The 19,827-nt window shown below is 39.9% G+C and overlaps 2 protein-coding genes across 3 annotated transcripts in view; both read right to left on the minus strand.

The window, feature by feature from the left end:
• Positions 1–260: 260 nt before the first annotated feature.
• On the minus strand, positions 261–12,159 carry tlcd4a (TLC domain containing 4a). The gene is made up of 8 exons (XM_078792266.1): positions 11,365–12,159; positions 11,158–11,282; positions 7,878–8,047; positions 7,348–7,437; positions 5,013–5,071; positions 4,832–4,926; positions 2,039–2,112; positions 261–1,759 (listed from the first exon to the last, which is right to left on the minus strand). The coding sequence occupies exons 3-8, from the start codon at positions 8,030–8,032 to the stop codon at positions 1,438–1,440; spliced, it is 795 nt and encodes a 264-aa protein (XP_078648392.1). The 5' UTR covers positions 8,033–8,047; positions 11,158–11,282; positions 11,365–12,159; the 3' UTR covers positions 261–1,437.
• Positions 12,160–12,447: 288 nt separating this feature from the next.
• Positions 12,448–19,827, minus strand: part of phldb2b (pleckstrin homology-like domain, family B, member 2b) — a 38,414-nt gene continuing 31,034 nt past the window's right edge. The window contains exons 16-23 of one of the 2 annotated variants that reach the window (XM_058059904.2): positions 18,827–18,970; positions 18,647–18,746; positions 17,255–17,405; positions 16,525–16,615; positions 16,168–16,314; positions 15,861–16,080; positions 14,883–14,968; positions 12,448–14,799 (exon numbers count right to left, since the gene is read on the minus strand). In XM_058059904.2, coding sequence (XP_057915887.2) covers positions 14,659–14,799; positions 14,883–14,968; positions 15,861–16,080; positions 16,168–16,314; positions 16,525–16,615; positions 17,255–17,405; positions 18,647–18,746; positions 18,827–18,970 — 1,080 coding nt within the window. In that variant the 3' untranslated portion in view covers positions 12,448–14,658. The remainder of the gene's footprint in view (positions 14,800–14,882; positions 14,969–15,860; positions 16,081–16,167; positions 16,315–16,524; positions 16,616–17,254; positions 17,406–18,646; positions 18,747–18,826; positions 18,971–19,827) is intronic. The other variant, XM_058059906.2, reaches the window with a different exon arrangement.

Below are 19,827 nucleotides of genomic sequence, written 5' to 3' on the forward strand. Positions count from 1 at the left end.
CCCCCGCAGCATAATCAGGGGTGTCCAAAGTGAGGCTTAGGGGCTGTTTGTTTTGCCAAAGGCCACTGGTAATACATTGGCCACCACCAATACAATTCTATGAGAAATAAATAGGTCTTTTAAAAAAATGGGGTGGTAAGCTCAAACCTCAGTTTTCGGACATTACTAGTCCGTGTGCCCTGTTCCGTATCGTCCAAAGCACCCTACGTCAGGGGTCTCGACTCGACTGGGGAATCGTGTTTCAACCAAGTGATCATGACAGTCACACAGCAACAGGTAGATGACACATAGAGGGGTAACTACCGCTACTGTTGGAGGATAATACAACTACAGTCAATCAGCTTTTGTATTGCAGACTCACAGTTTGAGTGCAATTTATAAATAACCTGCCACAGGGCCAAAGAAAGTTGCTAGTGAATTATTCTTAAGTGTATTTTTGTTCATATTCTATTGGTTTTGCATTATTTCCTATGGGAATTTCATATGTTTAATGTTTTTTAACAAAGTTGCTCATATATTATTTTCAATAAGAGTGTTTTTGTTCATATTCTATTGGTTTTGCATTATTTCCTATGGGAATTTCATATGTTTAATGTTTTTTTTAACAACGTTGTTAGTGAATTATTTTCAATAAGAGTGTTTTTGTTCATATTCTATTGGTTTTGCATTATTTCCTATGGGAATTTCATATGTTTAATGTTTTTTTTAACAACGTTGTTAGTGAATTATTTTCAATAAGATTGTTTTTGTTCATATTCTATTGGTTTTGCATTATTTCCTATGAGAATTTCACATGTTTAATGTTTTTTAACACATCACGTACTATGGCTTAATTTTAATCATCGGGAACAATTTGGACACCCCTGCTCATAAAGGATTAAAAAAACCTGTAAAAATCTTGCTTTAAGTATCGATATAACAGTGTTGTCATTATATCCTCACTTATGATGCGAGTACACGTTGGTTCTAATCTAATCCCTCATGGTAAATCCCGCTTGATTATGCGTCCAAACGCAACATTAACATTCAAGTTTCCCTTTTAGCAAATTTAAGAAAAGGTACTCTGTTCTTTTTCCACAATAAAATCAAATAACCATGTGACTGTGGTCGTCCAATGAAAGATGATCCAATGATCCAATGTGATCCATCGTTTCGACTCCCTTCTTCATCAAACAGTAGTCTAGTTTGACCAGTGTATGTGTGTAAAGGATGGTAAACTATTTCAGTTTGGGCTCAACAGTTCAGCGAAGTGGTCAATTAAAAAAAAAAAAAAAAAGCTAGGCCATGTACACAAGAGTATTGCTCGGCGGTCATTTCATGGCTTAAAGATGGCCAGTCATATTGGTCCATCATATTTCTGTGACTGTGCCCACCTTTAAAAGTTTCCCCCTCCGTACATTCGCCCCTGTTGACAGTTTAGGGTCCTCCCTTCCGCTTTTAGTCGGACTTCCCGTTCTCCTGAGGCGCCACAGGGGCTTTGCTGCGGCCGGCCGACTGCAGCACCTTATAGCATCCACGGGCGATCTTATGCATCCACATGATGTTCATGATGTCCAAGCAGATGCTGGAGCAGATCCACGCCGAGCGCCCGCCGAAGGGAACCAGGTAGTAGGCCTCGGTGCCGTAGACGGCGTACATGCGAACGTAGTAGACGGGCATGACGGCAACGCGCACCGCGAAGAACACCACGGCCATGGCCACGCCGTTCACCATGTTGGGCCGGGATGACTTGGGGTAGCCTAGAACCTCAAAGAACCAGCTGCAACAACAACATGGACAACATATTTATCATTTATCTTAAAGCTGTACTACGAATGACCTGCTTTTCCAAATTGGGGCCTCCTCGCTATTAGCGTTCTTCCACTAAGCATAACAAAAACCAAAATGAGTAGAAATAATCCACATTATGGTTACATACAGTGCATTAGCATCAATAATAATCAAAAGATAATCAAAAGATGGTTTGGAGTAAGTAATGTTTCTTTACAAAGCTTGTTGTCATGTATACATGAAACCTGTTAAAAATGGTGGTACATACCGCTGGTTCACGCATGGAGTAGAAAACTCGGCAAGTAGACGGAAGTTAGCAAAATAAGGCAACATGCCTTGGCCCTGCAAGAACAATGTAAGAAAAGGAGGGGAAAAAAACAACAAAGAGGTAAAAACATACAAACAAGAGTATCACAAAATGAGATTCCAATACCATATTCTGGCAGCTGTCATGAAGTGTGTTAAAATGCATAGCTTATTTCTGCTGCCCTCAAGTGGCTGATGATTGAACTACAATAAGTGACATGAAATAGGCTGCAAGCTTTTTACACACGTCGATACATTCAGTCACAGCTTGACGGGGAAATCCAAAGCCATGCAGACGAAAAGCAAAGAAATATGAAGATGATTTTTAATTTTATACATATTTATCCCCAACAGCTGTGATACGCCCTAATTAAATTATTCAGAGTAGCTAACCCAATTAAAACGCTTCATCTTAGAGAATAAAAATAAAATAGCATCAAGGACACACGTCAGATATGATGTTGAAGTTAAGCCACTGGTCAAATTTTTTATTTTTTATATTTTTGAACACGTTAAACACCATAATTCATGTACTCACTCTACATAGGGGACGACAAAGTGTCAATAATTAGCAAAAACGCTACTCTCAACTCCGGTCCGTCACTTTAAGACGTCCGTGTGAAACATCAACATATCATCAACAGTTCCACACGTTACAAAAATAGAAAGCGCACAATTGGAGTAAGTATTATACGCTTCATGCTAGCATGTTTTTGTAATATTTTGAGCTAATTACATTTAGCATGTGTAGCTAATGTTGTGTATTTGACTCGTGGCCTGACTTCTAAACATCAAATTAACAAGGAAACTTACCTGGAATAAAAGCTGCTCACTAAAAGATACTTACTAAGCGATACTAAACATTGTAGTGTACATTCTGTGTACTTTCCACCTAGCATGCCAATGCTAGTACCTCTAGGAACTGGTAAGTCCATACTGTGACTGGGCATCACATCTGCTCAGTGCAACCAAACAGCAATAACAGCAGACAAGACAGGAATTAAAAGTAAAAAAAAAAAATAATAAAGGATTACTCTGAGTGCCTAAATGACACATAACCCTTTTTGGTAGTTTTTGCATGAAGTGTGCTGAAACCAGCCAACTCTGTTTTTGCATATCGGGTTGGAAGAAGGGGCGATTAAAAACGTTAAACGTGAGAAGAAGACACACAGAGACGGACACAGAGACTGGAAGAAAAATACACACAGGAAGCAAATATGAAGCGACAACAGTGTGAAATTAAGCATGCATCTAAACGTCACACAGGAGGTCATATATGTTGATATCAGTGATTTGTGCAAGTTAAAAACAGACTTCATTCTTCTCACCAAGACATAATGAAAGCAAGCTCAAACGAGTTGACACTCAAATTCACGTCAGCTAAACAACTCTTTGCGTTCATTAGTGGTGAATGAGATGAGATGAAAACTCACACAAATACACACTCAAAAGAAAAGAAACTTTGACAACAATTGACACAACTAGATCATATGAAAATGGCATTTAAGGCTACTTCTGCTAGGTTTTATTGTGCTTTTTTTAACTTCACATTACAGTCATGAGTGTCCAGTGACAGTATGGATGGCCTTTTTTTATAATACAGCTCGACTAAAATGAATATGATTGGATATACTTCATTTCAAGTGCAAAACAGATCAAGGTGGGTGTTAAATTTACAGCGTGTTTCTGCTGCCCCCAAGCGGCTACAAATGGAATCACAACAGTTAAACAGCTTCAATAAGGATGTATGACTGCTTGTACAAAAACCTGTGCAAGCACATCCCTTAAAACTGCATGTTGTAAATAGATAGGACTATTATGTGCAAATTAATTTAAATATGTTATAGACTGAAGGCAGAGCAATGCACACTGTAAAGCCGTAAAAAAAAAAAACATAATAGAAAAAAGTGCCAGCCAATGCGAGAATATGCTTTAGCGTCCAAGTGGCGCTGACAGTTTTCCCTTTAAAGGGAAATCTCGGGGGAAAAGAAAGAGAGAGAGAGGTGAGGGCAAAAGTACACTCGGGCACAGAAACAGGTGGGAAAACGGGTGTTGCAGTTCGGTTAAACGCAGTTTGTTCACATGCAACTGTAACAGGAACCCTGCAAGGGGCCGTTGGCATGCATGGCAGGTGTTAATGCTAAAACATCGAGATAGAGAGATAGGCGAGGGAGGGCGGTGGGGGGCGGGGGGAGGTCAACAGAAAGCACAGGGACTGTAAGAGCGAGGTAGGGGCGAGAGATAGGGAGGGAGGTTCAACAGCCAGTACCTTTTGTTGAGCATTCCATGCAAAAAATACCATTGTCATTTCTGTAATAATAATTACATGACTTGAGAGTAAACCAAGAGTGAACAGCAAGTGTCCTAAAAGGCTTGACTTCGGTCCTACTGAGATATAGACTCACACATGGTAGCATTGTGGACCCCCCACGGTCAGGAGATCAGATCTGGGTTCGATTCTCCGCTTGTACTCCCATATTCCAAAAATGCATGCTTGGTTAATGGCCGTACGTCCATAGGTATGAATGTGACTGTAAGCGGCATAGAAAATACACACATGGATGTTAGTGAACTGTTCCTAGAGTGACGAAAATGGACCCCATACTGATTAGCCTTGTAGTAGTACATATTAAATTAGTGAAAAATAATTATTCTACAAAAATAGCTGATTTCCAGGACGCTGCTGTTCACCCGTGATGGTCGTCTCCTTCCCATCTTGCCTGCACGTTCTGCTATTGGACAATAGGGCACTCACCAGTACATAGTAGTAAGCATACAACGCTGCCAGATGGTGTACTACAAAAAACTTGTCCCCTATCGCCTTCCAATAGTAAAATATTAGCAGCAGATCTGCAAAAAAAAGGGAGAGAAAAGCAACACGTATAAAAATGAAGTCAGTGTATTTCATTCCGGTCATTAAGTGGTGTTGGACTTACCGGATATGAGGTAGCCTGTTGTGATGGCAACATTAGTCTTCACCAGAGTAGGATCTCCCCTGTTGGACAAACACACCCATGCATATTATAGCTTATATTGCATTTCAGTGCTTCATTATTAAGCCTCGTTTTCACAGAATTCCGTGTTAGGACGTTCCGTATTGAAGTGGAATTAGACGTCCATTTACGGTAGCTGCTGTCGTTATATCCTCAAAATATGAACCCCAAGGAGAGATCTCGTTAGGACAATTAACCATTTTTGGTAGCACAAAGATGAGCCAGGAGGTCCATGTTACGTCTCCCAGTGAAGAAAGATAATAATAATAGATAATAATGAAAAAGTTGTAATTAAATACAGGGTGGATTTGTGTCGTGCTGTGTGAGCACATTTCCATCATTTGTTCGAGTCCCGGGCTGCACGGCAGTCTAGTGGTTAGCGCACAGACCTCACAGCTAGGTGACCCGAGTTCAATCCCACCCTCGTCCATCTCTGTGTGGAGTTTGCATGTTCTGCCCGGTTTCCTCCCACGTTCCAAAAACATGCTAGGTTAACTGGCGACTCCAAATTGTCCATAGGTATGAAGGTGAGTGTGAATGGTTGTTTGTCTATATGTGCCCTGTGATTGGTTGGCCACCAGTCCAGGGTGTACACCGCCTCTCGCCCGAAGACAGCTGGGATAGGCACCAGCAACCCCCGCGACCCTCGTGAGGATAAGCGGTAGAAAATTAATGAATGAATGTTCCAGTCCCAACCATAATATGTTTGGAGTTGGAGCATAGAAACCCAGTTTACAACCTTTTACATTTGGTTTTTAACATTATTAGAGCCCCATAAATATGAAATAACACACCTACAGTCACCTTTACCCTCATATTACTCAATATAGTAGCAGTAATACAGAAAATAAGCCATTGAGACATAAATATGGCATAATATTGACTTCCTGCAGTGGCTTTTTATTCATTCTACACTCAATGGAACTCTACTGACACCTAGTGACCAAAGTGTCTTACATTTTGAGCAAGAGGGGAAAAAGAGGTGAGGTTGATAACAGTTCGGTATTTAACGGTAATGGTAATGGTTTTATTTCATTTGAACATGCATCAGATTACAATTGAGTGCATCCCATAATCAGTTCACAGTTCCACATGTCCAAAAGGAGTAGGAAGAAGCAAAGCTTATTAAATCCTACCCCTCCATCTGGTACTTTTACAATCAGTAGCTGTTACATTTGTTCACTTCCTGCTTTCCTAATATAGTTTTATTTTATTTTAGTACCAAAGCATTTTATTTTAATTTTTAATTTAATTTTTAATTTAATTTTAAATTAAATTTTTAATTTAATTTTTAATTTAATTTTTAATTAAATTTTTAATTTAATTTTTAATTAAATTTTTAATTAAATTTTTAATTACATTTTTAATTACATTTTTAATTACATTTTTAATTACATTTTTAATTTAATTTTTAATTTAATTTTTAATTTAATTTTTAATTTAATTTTTAATTTAATTTTTAATTTTTACATAAATTTAATTTGTAATTTAATAAATTTAATTTGTAATTTAATTAAATTTAATTTTTAATGTAATGTAATGTAATTTTTAATGTAATGTAATGTTATTTTATTTTTTTGTCCCGTACCGAAGTACGAGGTGATATGACCATCCAATGACATAATGTGTACCATAGTAAGTGTCAATATAGTGATATGTATAGCACATCATGACTGGTTCAAGACTCTTCATCCTTGTATTTAGCAAACATCAACTGCTTGTATTGTTTCTTGAATTGGCTCATCGTTGTGCATTGTTTGAGGGTCTTACTCAATCCATTCCATAGTTTGATTCCACATACTGATATGCTATGGCTTTTTAACGTAGTCCTAGCACATAAACACACATGTAAAAACACATTTGACGGCAAGGAGGAAGTGTGAGATCACGGAGGAGTAGCTTTCAGAATGAGGCCAGATTACCCGTACTGTGCTGTAGGTGGGTTAGCGTGGGAAAATCTAGTGCTCCTTTTGTTTGACGTGCTGCTGTCGTACCATAATTCCATAGCCTGAGCTCATTGGTAAACAAACATAGCGTAGATTATGTGTGACATTTGGCCGAATGCCCAGCAAACATTGTGAAACGAGGGGGGGAAAAAAACAGGTGATGAACACCTGAAACTCTCAACTTTGCCACGACGCCTGGGGCGATATTTGGGTCATAAGGTCTCTATTTGAGGTGGGAGTCGGGCATTCATTTATTGGAATAAATGCTACATATAGTACATTAGGAAAAAATATTACAGTGAGTGCACATGGAACCTAAAAGAGCTTCTCACCACACTGGGTCTTCATTGACGGCATCATCGAAGAGCAAAATGTAGAGACAGAAGATTCCCACCAACAGTGCATGAAGAGTTGACACCGTCCTGAAAAAGAAACAATCAAGACTGTGACATTTATTGATCTTTCCTGTTGCTGCGTGTTGGGGTTGAAGCTTTATTTCCTGCGAGATGTGGAGCAAGTGTTGGAATGGTACCCCAATGCAGGGTGGCTCCATCAGCACTCATCATTACATTCCATTTGCCCCTCATAAAACCACGACACCATTTCAATTTCACAAGTGCTCTCGTGAGTAATAAAGAAAGAATGAGTGAAAATGAAAACGAGTGAGTCATGCACGTTGGCAAAAAAAAAAAAATCGACCAATCTGCTCTTTGGCGTTCCCTAAACGCTCCAAGATCCCAGCACAGGATGTACACTCCTATCTGTAATGTTCCCATAAAATGAGGAACACAACTCATTTGGCTATTCAATCACAAATAAATCATGACACTGCAGATTTGGTTAAATGAGCATCACTGCTTACCTCGAGTTCCATTCTACCTTCTGCTTGTCGCTGAGGGCCCGGAATCCCGGGCTGATGCGCACCGACACCCAGGGGCTGACTTTGTGGAAGAGCCACTGGAAGGTGAGGAAGCTAGTCACCGAGATGGTGAGGATGAGCTGGCTGAACGGGTCCATGGCCACCCGAGCCCACTGTACAAGGCAAAAGAAGCATGATTATAGAGATGCTGGGATTAGATAAACAGGACAGGATAATGTGGGAATTGAACAGCCTGTCTGGTCTTCACACATTGTCTGCTCGGTTGTGAAAGCGCCATTTGGACCTGCTGTTATTCTGCTGACACGGAACAATCACCTTCAGGAAAAAATGATGCATTTCCAGGCATGGAAGGTCTTAAAAACAATAATATCAGACACAACCTAAAGTGAAACCAAAAAATGTATTCTAGTGTCTATATTTGGATCCATTTCCGCAGTGCCTCCGTGTGTGTGTGTGTTGGACTCCAGCCAGTACATTGTATGTCAAAGCAGCTTTTTGACCACACCCCCTTTTGTTAAGGCAGTTAAACACTTACCTCAGTTGACAGCTATGATGTGTCAATAAAACCTGATCTGGCAAAAGCACAAATGATTTTTATTACCTCAGGAAATAAACATTATCTAACTGTACTTGTGTATTAGGCAGGCTTGGTTCAGCCAGTAAAGACATACAATCAAAAGGGCAAAAGGGCTTCTATGTATACAAGTCAAAAGCACAGGAAACACTCCCTGGGGGTGATTTTATAACTTTATTACAGCGTTACTTCGCCTGAAGCCAAGATTAAAAAAAAAACACTCTCCTTTAACTGTAATGCATTACTGCAGTGGGCACTGGGAGTTTTATTTAATGGCTAGAGTGATACTTTGGATAAGAGTCTCGGGATTTCTACACGACTTAAGTCGTGCTGTCAAGAACTGAGGAAGGGTGCAAAGGTTTGTTTTCGGTGTGTGCATACACATACACACACACACACACACACAGCATGCTTGGCAAGGATCATGTTGCCAAGGGCATGTGGTCACCTTTTCAGTCGCACATTCAAAACAAAAAGGTGGAACAATGAAGTCCAACCTAAGATGATGAAACAATGTCATAGCAGGCACGTAAACATGTTTTTTTGCCCCCTTTATTTTATTACAACAACTGTTTCTATACATTAACACCACATTTACTCATGGAAGATGCTTCATTCTTTGGTTTTAAACTGATTAAAGACTATTAAAGACTATCCTTTATCTATATGTACCCTGCAGTTGGTCCAGGGTGAAACACTGAATGTTCTGAACTCCTGCTTCCATGCCAGTATTGAGCAGAATAATGCTGCCACACAGTTTTAACTGCCAGTTCACTGATTACCATGCCCATCCAATGTCGTCTTGTACTGTTAGTTTCAACAGATTGTGGGAATCTTATCACTGTTAATGTTCTGAACTCCTGCTTCCGTGCCAGTATTGAGCAGAATAATGCTGCCACACGGTTTTAACTGCCAGTTAACTGATTACAAAGCCCATCAATTGTCATCTTTCACTGTTAGTTTCAACAGGATGTGGGAATCTTATCACTGAATGTTCTGAACTCCTGTTTCCACGCCAGTATTGAGCAGAATAACGCTGCCACACACTTAACTGCCAGTTAACTGATTACAAAGCCCATCCATTGTCATCTTTCACTGTTAGTTTCAACAGGATGTGGGAATCTTATCACTGAATGTTCTGAAGTCCTGCTTCAATGACAGTATTGAGCAGAATAATGCTGCCACACAGGTTTAACTGCCAGTTAACTGATTACCAAGCCCATCCATTGGCGTCTTGCACTGTTAGTTTTAACAGATTGTGGGAATGTTACCACTGAGTGTTCTGAACTCCTGTTTCAATGCTTATATTGAGCAAAATAATGCAGCCCGTATCAATTCAACAGCTTTAACCGCCAGTTAATTGATTATGATGCCCTTCGATTGCTACCTTTTACTATTTGTTTTGACAAGATGGAAAACACGATCAATAAATGTTCTAAACTCCTGTTTCACTGCCAGAATTGAGTAGAATATTGCTGTCAGTATCAATGTAACACAGTTTTAACCAACCATTATTTGGCTATCATGCCAATTCTTCAATATCTTTCACTATAACTTTCAACAAAATGGGGAAATCTATGAATGTACTGAACTCCTGTTTCACTGCCAATATTGTGAAGAATATTGCTGTCAGTATCAATCTAACACAGCTTTAACGAACCATTAACTGGCTATCATGCCAATTCTTCAATATATTTTACAATAAGTTTCAACAAAACGAGAAAATCTATCAATGAATGTTCTGAACTCCTGTTTCACTGCCAATACTGAGTAGAATATTGCTGTCAGTATCAATCTAACACAGTTTTAACCAACCATTAATTGGCTATCATGCCAATTCTTCAATATATTTACTATAAGTTCCAACAAAATAGGAAAATCTATCTATGAATGTTCTGAACTCCTGTTTCACTGCTAGTATTAAGCAGAATAATGCTGCCCGTGTCAATTCCAAACAGTTTTTTAAGCATTGTCCATCTATTGTTACTTTTTGACGATTCAACAAGATGGGAAAGTCTAGCATTGAATGTTCTGAACTCCTGTTTCATCACTGCATTCCTTACAATGTCCATATATTATTAGCTTGGAAGATTAGCTTCAAGAAGATGGAAGCATCTATCACTGAATGTTCTGAACTCCTGTTTCACTGCCAGTATTGAGCATAATAATGCTGCCAATGTAATTTTACACCATTTCTGACTATGAATTGATTATCACACCCTCTCTTAATAAGCATATTATATGCACAAACCGTTCAAGCAGTACAAGTTAATGAGATCATTGTGAATGTCGCCATTTCTAGTGTTTATTATTGTTGAATTAGCTGTGGTTTGTTGTAATGAAGACGGGAAAACATCACCATGTTTGAAACCGTTCTCCCCTCTGTGACTAAACTTGTGGCTGCTGAATGCATAGAAATATGGTATTTGGCATATTCAGCTATAGGCAGTATGTACAGGATCGTGTTTGGGACTGTTTGCTGGGCTAAAAAGGCGCTTGCGTAAGACGTGTTGAGGGGCCACACAAATATAACTTCGCCTTCGTACGTGGAATTCCTCCAACCGTACAGCCATGTCTCCCATGTAGCCGAGGCTGCTTTCACTTTCTTTCCGAGACAACAAGGCCACATCACGAAGCATCGCCACGGTGTATGGACCACCATTGATGTTGAAAAGAAAACGTACTCACCTTACGACTTTCATGAAGACGCCCTGCCTTGCTCGGGGCTCCCTCGGCTTTTTCTTAAGGTTCCCACGGCTGGTTGCAGAGGTGCATGCTCCGTGACACATCCACGGCCATCATGTCTGTCCATGCTAGATAAACAACACAGTCGCTAAACAGAGGCGGGCCTGCAGCTCCCCGCCTGGAGCAGCCTGGTGGTGTTTATCCACAAACCTTGTTGATGGATAACTGGCACGTTTGCAGAGGTTCCAGGAATATTTTTTTTCGGGGGGTTGTTGTGATTGGTGTATGCCTATGTATAGACCCCGCCCCCTTCCCTATGCTCCATAGGACTCAAGTTACAGCAGAGTCCTTAAAGCTACACACATGCAGGAACGTCACTATTTATAGACACCGCCTGTTGACTTCCACCAACACATGGCCCACTGCTCTCAATACCAAACACTTAATGTCACAGAAACAACTCTGGCTAGATTAAGTCATTTTTTTTATTATTACTCGCTACAGTATTGATATCCGCTCCCTCAATATCACAGGACCTTTCACTATTATTCATATATTATAAATACTGTTATAACAGCTCAGCAAAACGGCGTCATAAATAAAGTCTTATATTAAAACATAATGTGTTTACGTTTTCACGACGTACTGAAAATGCTACAAAAAAATCTTTCCATGACTACTTTTAAGACTCCTTAACCGTTACACATTTTGACCCTCAAAGGCTGTTATAGTCATGGCTCGCGCATGAGAACTTCCGGGTTTGGCCACGTGAGGACAGCGAACTAGCAACACAATTTAGACAACATATTTTTTGTTCCAAACACCAAAATATACCACTATAATTTAAATGCTCATAAAATATAATTCAAAAGAGGTACATGAAGTCTTACCAGTCAGTGATTGTACTGCTACCAGAGAAGCTGTATACAGCGACGTGATGGCGTCCGGATGTTGCAATGCATTTTGGGAAATGTGGTACTCACCAGTGCAGAAGAAACTAACGGTCTACATTAATGAATACAAAGGGATATTCAAGGCACTTGGAGCTCCAACTGCAACATTTACGTCAAGTGAAACGGAGCACCGTAAGAAGCCGAATGACTTATTATCAAAGACATCAAGGAACCGGATACATTTTGAAAATGACATCATGTCAATTACGAGGAAATTAAAGACCACAACGACTTGAAGCAGCTTGAAACAAAAACAACTAACAATATTTAGAAACATTTATTTGTTAACACAATAAATGATTGCTAATTCCGTTAAAATATTAACCTCCCGGCTTATTCGGGTAATTTTAACAATGTATTCCTATTGTATCACATTTTTTAATCCTTATTTTTTCATATTATTTTCAACGAGATTGCAGTACCCAGACTTACCACACGGTGATGCAATTGCACAGAAGGGAAAGTTTTGCGAGTTTTAAAACACAGAACTCGTGGCAAGAACAATTAGGTATGTTTATTACTTGCATCACGATATAAAAATGATCATACATGCAATGATATTGGCAATTACATAAAATATTGGCAGTTACATAAAATGAAAGGAACAGTGAGATGTGTCAGAACTGATGTTTTGATCCAATTGCAGTCAATAAAGACACGCAGTATATACATAAACTTTGGTCAAGAACGCCATGAGAAAGGTTGATGAGAATGCACAGATAAAAGCTGTTATAGTGTACAAATAAAAGCATTAAATTAGTGGTAACGACACCAAAAAAAGCATAATTATCAGCAGCATAGAAACCACTTTTGATATTATATTATACATGTACCATCATTTTTTTGAGTGATCGTTCATAACTCACTGTTTTCTCAGCACAGGCAATACTACATAGAGTACATGGACATAAATGAAAAAAAATATATGCATATAAAAATACTGTCTCACGTACATGAGAGTATAAAAAGGCACAGACAGGATTACTTACATCACAAGCAAAAGTGTGAGCGAGGTTCATTTCTGTGGACACTTGTGTGGAATACTGTGCATGTGTTGTTCAATACTAAATAGAAGCACCTTGGAGCTGCGTTAAAAGCTCCCAGTAAATAACATACGCATACAAAAGAGGCACTTTGGAGTACAAGTGTGTATAAATTTACACGTATCTACATGACGTATGCATGCACATTGTTAAGACCTGAGGATACCAGTAGAAAAGAAACTCTTGCGGTATTCCTTGTGTTCTTGCACAAAGCTTTGAAGGCTTGAAGTAGTAAATATTTCAGTATTTTACTGCCACATCAAAACTGAGGTAGTGTGTGCTCGACTACACTTGTGGTGGTAAAGCCTCGACTGTCTTGCAACATGAAGCATGTCAAATGTTAGGGGTACAGTGGTTTAAAAAGTGATTGCCCTCTTCCTGAAGTGTTTGTCACACTTAAAAGTTTCAAATCATCAAGCAAATCTCAATATTATGTTATATTTTCAAATTAAACTTATTATTAAGGGAGAAAAAAAAAATCCAAACCAACGTGGCCATGTGCGGGAAAAGTCAGTGCCCCCTGTTAGAACATAACAGAGATTAATTGAGCTCTATCAGCCTGGAAAAGGTTATAATTCCATTTCCAAAGCATTGGGACTCCAGCAAACCACAGGGAGAGCCACTATCCACAAATGGCCAAAACATGGAACATGGGTGAAGGACCCCAAGAGCGCAGCGACGACTCATCCAAGAGGTCACAAAAGACTCCACAGCAACAACCAAAAAAACTGCAGGCCCCACTTGCCTCAGTTAAGGTCAGTTTTTATGACTCCACCATAAAAAAGACACTGCGGAACAAAAAGTACATTAAGGCTTGTCTCAGCTTTGCCAGAAAAAAATCTTGATGATCCACAAGACCTTTGGTAAAATAACAGTAAAATATGGTGGTGGTAGTGTGATGGTCTGATTTTGCTCCTTCAGGAACTGGAAGACTTGCTGTGATAAATGGAACCATGAATTCTGCTGTCTGCTGTCTACCAAAATGTCCGGCCATCTGTTGGTGACCTGACTTGGGTTCTTCAGCAGTACAATGATCCAAAACACACCATCAAGTCCACATCTGAATGGCTGAAGAAAAGCAAAATGAAGGCTTTGGTGTAGTCAAGTCCAAAGTCCTGACCTGAATGAGATGCTATGGCATGACCTTAAAAGGCTTCATACTAGAAAACCCTCCAATGTGGCTGAATGACAACAATTCTGCAAAGATGAGTGGGCCAAAATTCCTCCACAGCGCTTTAAGAGACTCATTGCAAGTTATCACAAATGCTTGATTGCAGTTGTTGCTGCTAAGGGTGGCCGAACCAGTTATTAGGTTTTCACACATGGTCATGTAGCTTTTCATTTTTTTCTCCCTTAAAGTGTGACAAACGTCCAAATAATAACAAATCAGGAAGAGGGCAATTTCGATGTACTGTATTATAGCTGGTAAATTAGGGCGTGTTGTCCATGTAGCAGATATTCCACTACAAAATATGACAACATAAAACATAGTTAAAAAGTATCCTTGGCTACAACATGAACTGTGTGTATCCTTCAGCGCCTGTGACTATCACATCCATCCAGATCCTCATGGCCTCAGGGGAGGGGGCCACCATGTAGTAGACCCTGTCGTGAGTCTTGACGCTGAAGGTGAGGGAAGGGTTGGGACTCTAAAAAAAGATGACACAATTTCTGAATTAGTCCAATCATATTGACAAAGTACCAGTGAAGCTTTTTTTCCCCTCCCCCCGACCTTATGTGCATTCTTCAGGTGGTCATAGTACACTTCTTCTATGGCTTGGAAGTAGATCACTCCTTTCAGCTTGGCCTCATGCTTGTCTAGAGAATACAGAAGGAACATATTACAGTGGAGCCCTCAGAGCACTTGCTGTCATGTGCTATCATGCTCGGTGTTAGCATGCTAGTAATGCTAACATGTTAGCATACTAGAATTTTTTTGTTATTTTCATGGGTCGACACATTTTTAAACACCCATATCTTGTTAGGTGTTATCATTAGCATGTTAGCATTGTGAGCATGCTAACATGTTAGCATACTAGAATCTTTTATTTTCATGGGTCGACACATTTTTAAACACCCATATCTTGTTAGGTGTTATCATTAGCATGTTAGCATGGTGCACATGCTAACAGTAGCATAATAGCATTTTTAACCATGTTTGTCCATGTTTTAAACACAATTACGCTTGGTGTTTTCTGCTAACATTAACATTGCTAGCATGCTAACATTAGCATTTTTGGCAATTTTCATGAATATAAACTTAAGCAGACACTTAGTGCTACCATGCTAGGTGTTTGCATGTTAGCATACCAACATAATTATATGAACATTTGTAGCATTTTCAGAGGAAGGCACTTATACACGCTTTGTGCTATTATGCTAGGTGCTTCCATGCTAATGTTAGCATTTTCTTTAAGTTGTTCCAATCCTTCCATTGTATGTTTTCATGGTCAAGGAATCTGAATATGTTGATAAAATACTACATATTTTAGGTAGTAAATCACAACATGGGGCAATTTTTTTTCTTGTGACTCTTTTTTCCTTATTATTTTATGACTGTACGCCAAAATATTTGGATTATAAATTTAAATATTATAACATTTTCCTTGTATGTTGCTTACTGATATTTTTTTTATTGACAGCTTGTCGATATCAGCAGGTTCCACTGCACTCAATAAAACCATAAAAATGTTCTGTTTGTGAGTCCAACCTGAGTAGTAGGACAGCGTACGTCGATTGCGGTCAAAGACGAACCAGCGCTTCTTCCAGGTTTTGATTTTGCCCCCCATCTTGACCAGGTAGCCCCTGCAGGTCTTCTCAGAGATGGACAAGTGGAAGCAGGTGTCCGCGCTGTGTCCCGCTGACTCGATGTGGGAACGCAGGTCAAAATCATCCTTTCGTACGGGGAGGTACCGTGTAAGTGGGCGGGACTGGAGGGAAAGATGAGGAAGAGATTAGTTCCTGACACTGTTGACCACGTGGAACGGGGTCAGGGTGGGAAAAGGTAGTGTAGATACCTGCACCCGTTGTTTCTCTCGTAGCTTCACCTCACGGTCGATGAGTTTCTGACGCCTGCTGGTCTCCTCCTGGAGCATTTTCTCCAGCTCCTCCCGTCTCTTCTTTTCCTCCTCCAGCGCCAGCTTGCGCATTTCCACCTCCCTCTCCTTGATGGGGTATTATAGGTAAAACACAACAGTTAAAGAGAGGAGAGATTAATAATTTATTAATTAAATTATTTGATTAATTTAGTGCTAGCACCATTGTTTTCTACCATGACTCATGTTTCCTTCAATGAACCACAGTTTCTCGTAACTGTGAGCGTTAGGCACTAATTGTAATTTGTATTCCCTTACTCCCTGTATTTATTTGATTACCTTATGTTCAAGGAGTCGGTGCTTTTCTGCTTGAGCTTCTCTCAGCAAACGCTCCATCTCCTCTAGCTTGGCCATATTAGAAGTACTCGCACTGTAACACACAAAACACAACGAAAATCACTTTATCACACTGTATTTAGGTTCTTCGCCCATCGTGCAAATGTTGTGTTATCCGGAAGGGAAATAGATGATGTCATGTCAGTGTTAAGATAAATGATGCACATTAAGACACAGTCTAAACAAATTGGATGAGACGTAGAAATAGAAACGGGGAAATCATTTATAAGGTCTTACCTTAGTCGATACGAGGGAATCACACTCATTGTCTCAGTTTAAACCTCTTTTTAAGGATTCACACTACAAAATTTTGTTGCTCCAACAATCAGGAGCCATAGTGTGCATCAGCAACGGTTTAGAAATGTGCAGAATCTATGCGCTGGAGCATAAGACCATACCATGAAACAAGAGGAGGAGGGGGTGGTTAAAAGTTGGAATAAAAAGGAGGGAATGAACGCACAGATGGTTTTAGTCCAAATGTGGGGGTCTGGACCCCCAAATGAAATCATACTGGTATGTTCAGTGCATCAGAACCTGAGGGGGTTGACTATGAGAGTATACACAAATTGCCCCTCTTCCGTAACCTGGCCCAAGTAACACTAATCAAGAGAGTAATCTAAAACATACACATCCTATTTTCTAAGGAGGAAGAAAGATTCTGTTCAACACGGACCTGGAGATGTTGTCAGGAGAGCAGGCAGAAATGCTGGTCTCGATGGAGTCCGTGCTATCCACGCTCATCGTATCAAATGCCTGATTGTCGCGGTATCCGAAGGCATCGAGGTAGACGTTGGTCTGGGACGACGCTCGGGAGCTCGGCTGACCTGGATGCACAAGACCGGGTGGGGGGGAGATCATCATCACTTCTCTTCGGTGTCATGAGTATCATACCTGTCTGTGTCACTCCCTCTGGGACGACCGTTTCCCCAGTCGGCTTCAGTTTCGGATCACTAAGTCCCGCCACTGTGACTAATATTCCAGTACAACCCAAAAAGAATCACATCAAATAAAACTACTTCAGGGACATGAATTAGTTCAAGGCTATGTGACTGCTCAGAAGCAGAGGGAGAAATAACGGCAACGTTTAAACATCCAAAGCGCTGCCTTTGGGTACAGGAAGAAGACACAAACACACAAACTGATAGCATCTGCTGCTTCCAGAAGACACACCCATCTGATGAACCACATCAAGAGACCAAAAGGGGCTCAGGGACCATGCGGATGGCATGACAAGGCAACTATTACAGAAAATACCTTTTTTTTTGTTCCACATTTATTATAATGTTAGTGAGGGTGGAAGGTCAGTATGGAATTTATGCTTCTCTTAAGGTCTTACCTTAGTCGATACGAGGGAATCACACTCATTGGCACACTCACAGGCACAAATGCATGTGCCTTAGCCTTAGTTCCTAGGTAACTACTCAAAAGTATGTGCCTTAGTCACTAGTACTTCATTAGTTTATCAGTAACTACTCTAAACCTATGTACCGTAGTCTTAGTTCATCAGTAACTACTCAAAATACATGTGCCTTAGTCACTAGTACATAATTAGTTCCTCAGTAACTACTATAAATGAATTCATTTGTACTTCATTAGTTCCTCAGAAACTACTCAAAAGTATGTGCCCTAGTCACTTGTACTTCATTAGTTTAGCAGTAACTACTCTAAACCTATGTACCGTAGTCTCAGTTCATCAGTAAGTACTGATGGGGAATATGGGGCTACAACCACGCACCACAATTATGTAGCTCCTCACTTCCCATTTTTTTATTATAATCGGCTGTGTGTTGACTCATTTTCAGTGTATAGTGAAAAGTCCCTCACATTTCTGCAAGGTTTTACAGTACAAAAAAATACCTCGCTCGCACCCACGGCGAGCAAGGTGTTTTTTTTTCCTGAAGGAGGAAGTGTTGTGCTTTGTGTTGGTGTGGATGGCAACGAAAAAATCCATGTGCAAGTTTACCACGCTGGAAGTGAGCGCTGCTAATTCATTTAGCATTATTAGCATCATCCCCAGTCACGTATGAAGACCTGTAATTGTTGATGCAGATTGATGGATGTGTACCTTTTTGCAGACGTCGGCATTCTGTTTCCTTGTTGGATAAGGAGAGAATTCTGGGGAGAATGCTGCCACAGCTTGTGCTCTGTACCAATGGTGGATGTGGCTGTAAAAAAAATTCACACAGGGCGTTTTGTGGATTAAACAATACAAAAACATTTAAATAACACACTTGTGAAGGAATACCTTAGTAGGGAAATTGCGCCCAAGTGTTGCACATGAGAACTGGGGTGTCATGGTGGGGGTTGTTTTCTTTCTGGGTAACGTGTCACTGAGATGGGATGAGCCGTCCCTGTCTGATCGCTTTCTCTCCTCCAGCAAGCGGAAATGCTGATCAAAAACAAATGGCACACAAACAGAAAGAAAAAGAGAAAGAGGTTTGTATGTCTTTAAAACTGACATTGAGGCCTTTCATGCTGCTCTACTTAAAGATGTAAAGGTTTAAGATGGTGGTCAGACTAGTTGTTGGCGCGAATTGGCAAACAAATTTTCCCATCAGCTAGTGTGTGACTGAGGAGTGACTGAATAATGGTGAAGCGTTTTGGGTACCTTGAAACGCATTATAAAATGTCATCTATTCTTATTATCATTAACATGAGAAGCTAAACTTTGCCAAATCACAATCATTGGCTGTCAAACATTATACGGGACTGATTTTGCGTCCTCAAAACAGGAAGAGGGTGGAAGCCTGGAAACCTGTTGCATCCAGTTCCTCTAATAATGTATAACTCACCGATGACGCTCCCAGCCAATTTCTAAAAAAGTGCTCGCAAATATTTTTGAGGTGGTATGTGGTTTGAGAAGCACTGTTTCAGTTAATAGCGGAACCTTTTCTTTAGCTTTTTCTTTAACTTCTTTGGTTTTTTTGTGACTAGAGAGTAATCTAAAATGGTGGTGATGATAACCATAGAACAGGAATGGAACTTATTGCAACATAGGAAGGCGTCTCAGTTCAATATAAGGAATACACATGGTAATACCTTACAATAATGTACACAAAATTACGTAGTTAGGAATGAACCTACCTAACCACTATTCACATGTTCCTCAGTAATTCTTCATTAGTTCATGTCTAACTACTCTAAATGTATGTGCCCTAGTCACTAGTACTTCATTAGTTCCTCAGTAACTACTCTAAATGTATGCGCTTAAGTCATTAGTACTTTAGTATTTTACATTAGTTTCTC

The sequence above is a fragment of the Doryrhamphus excisus genome, linkage group LG7, assembly GCF_037039965.1.
Source record: "Doryrhamphus excisus strain RoL-2023G ecotype Guam linkage group LG7, RoL_Dexc_Guam_v1.1, whole genome shotgun sequence".
Classification (NCBI taxonomy): Eukaryota; Metazoa; Chordata; class Actinopteri; order Syngnathiformes; family Syngnathidae; genus Doryrhamphus; species Doryrhamphus excisus.

What these genes read in the sequence shown, in the direction of transcription:
- tlcd4a (XM_078792266.1), bottom strand. Translation starts at nt 8,032, where the DNA reads ATGGACCCGTTCAGCCAGCTCATCCTCACCATCTCGGTGACTAGCTTC. An exon ending in GTCAATGAAGACCCAGTGTG is followed by an intron (nt 5,072 to 7,347) that starts GTGAGAAGCTCT and finishes TTTGTCCAACAG; the next exon opens with GGGAGATCCTACTCTGGTGA. An exon ending in AACAGGCTACCTCATATCCG is followed by an intron (nt 4,927 to 5,012) that starts GTAAGTCCAACA and finishes TTTTTTTTGCAG; the next exon opens with ATCTGCTGCTAATATTTTAC.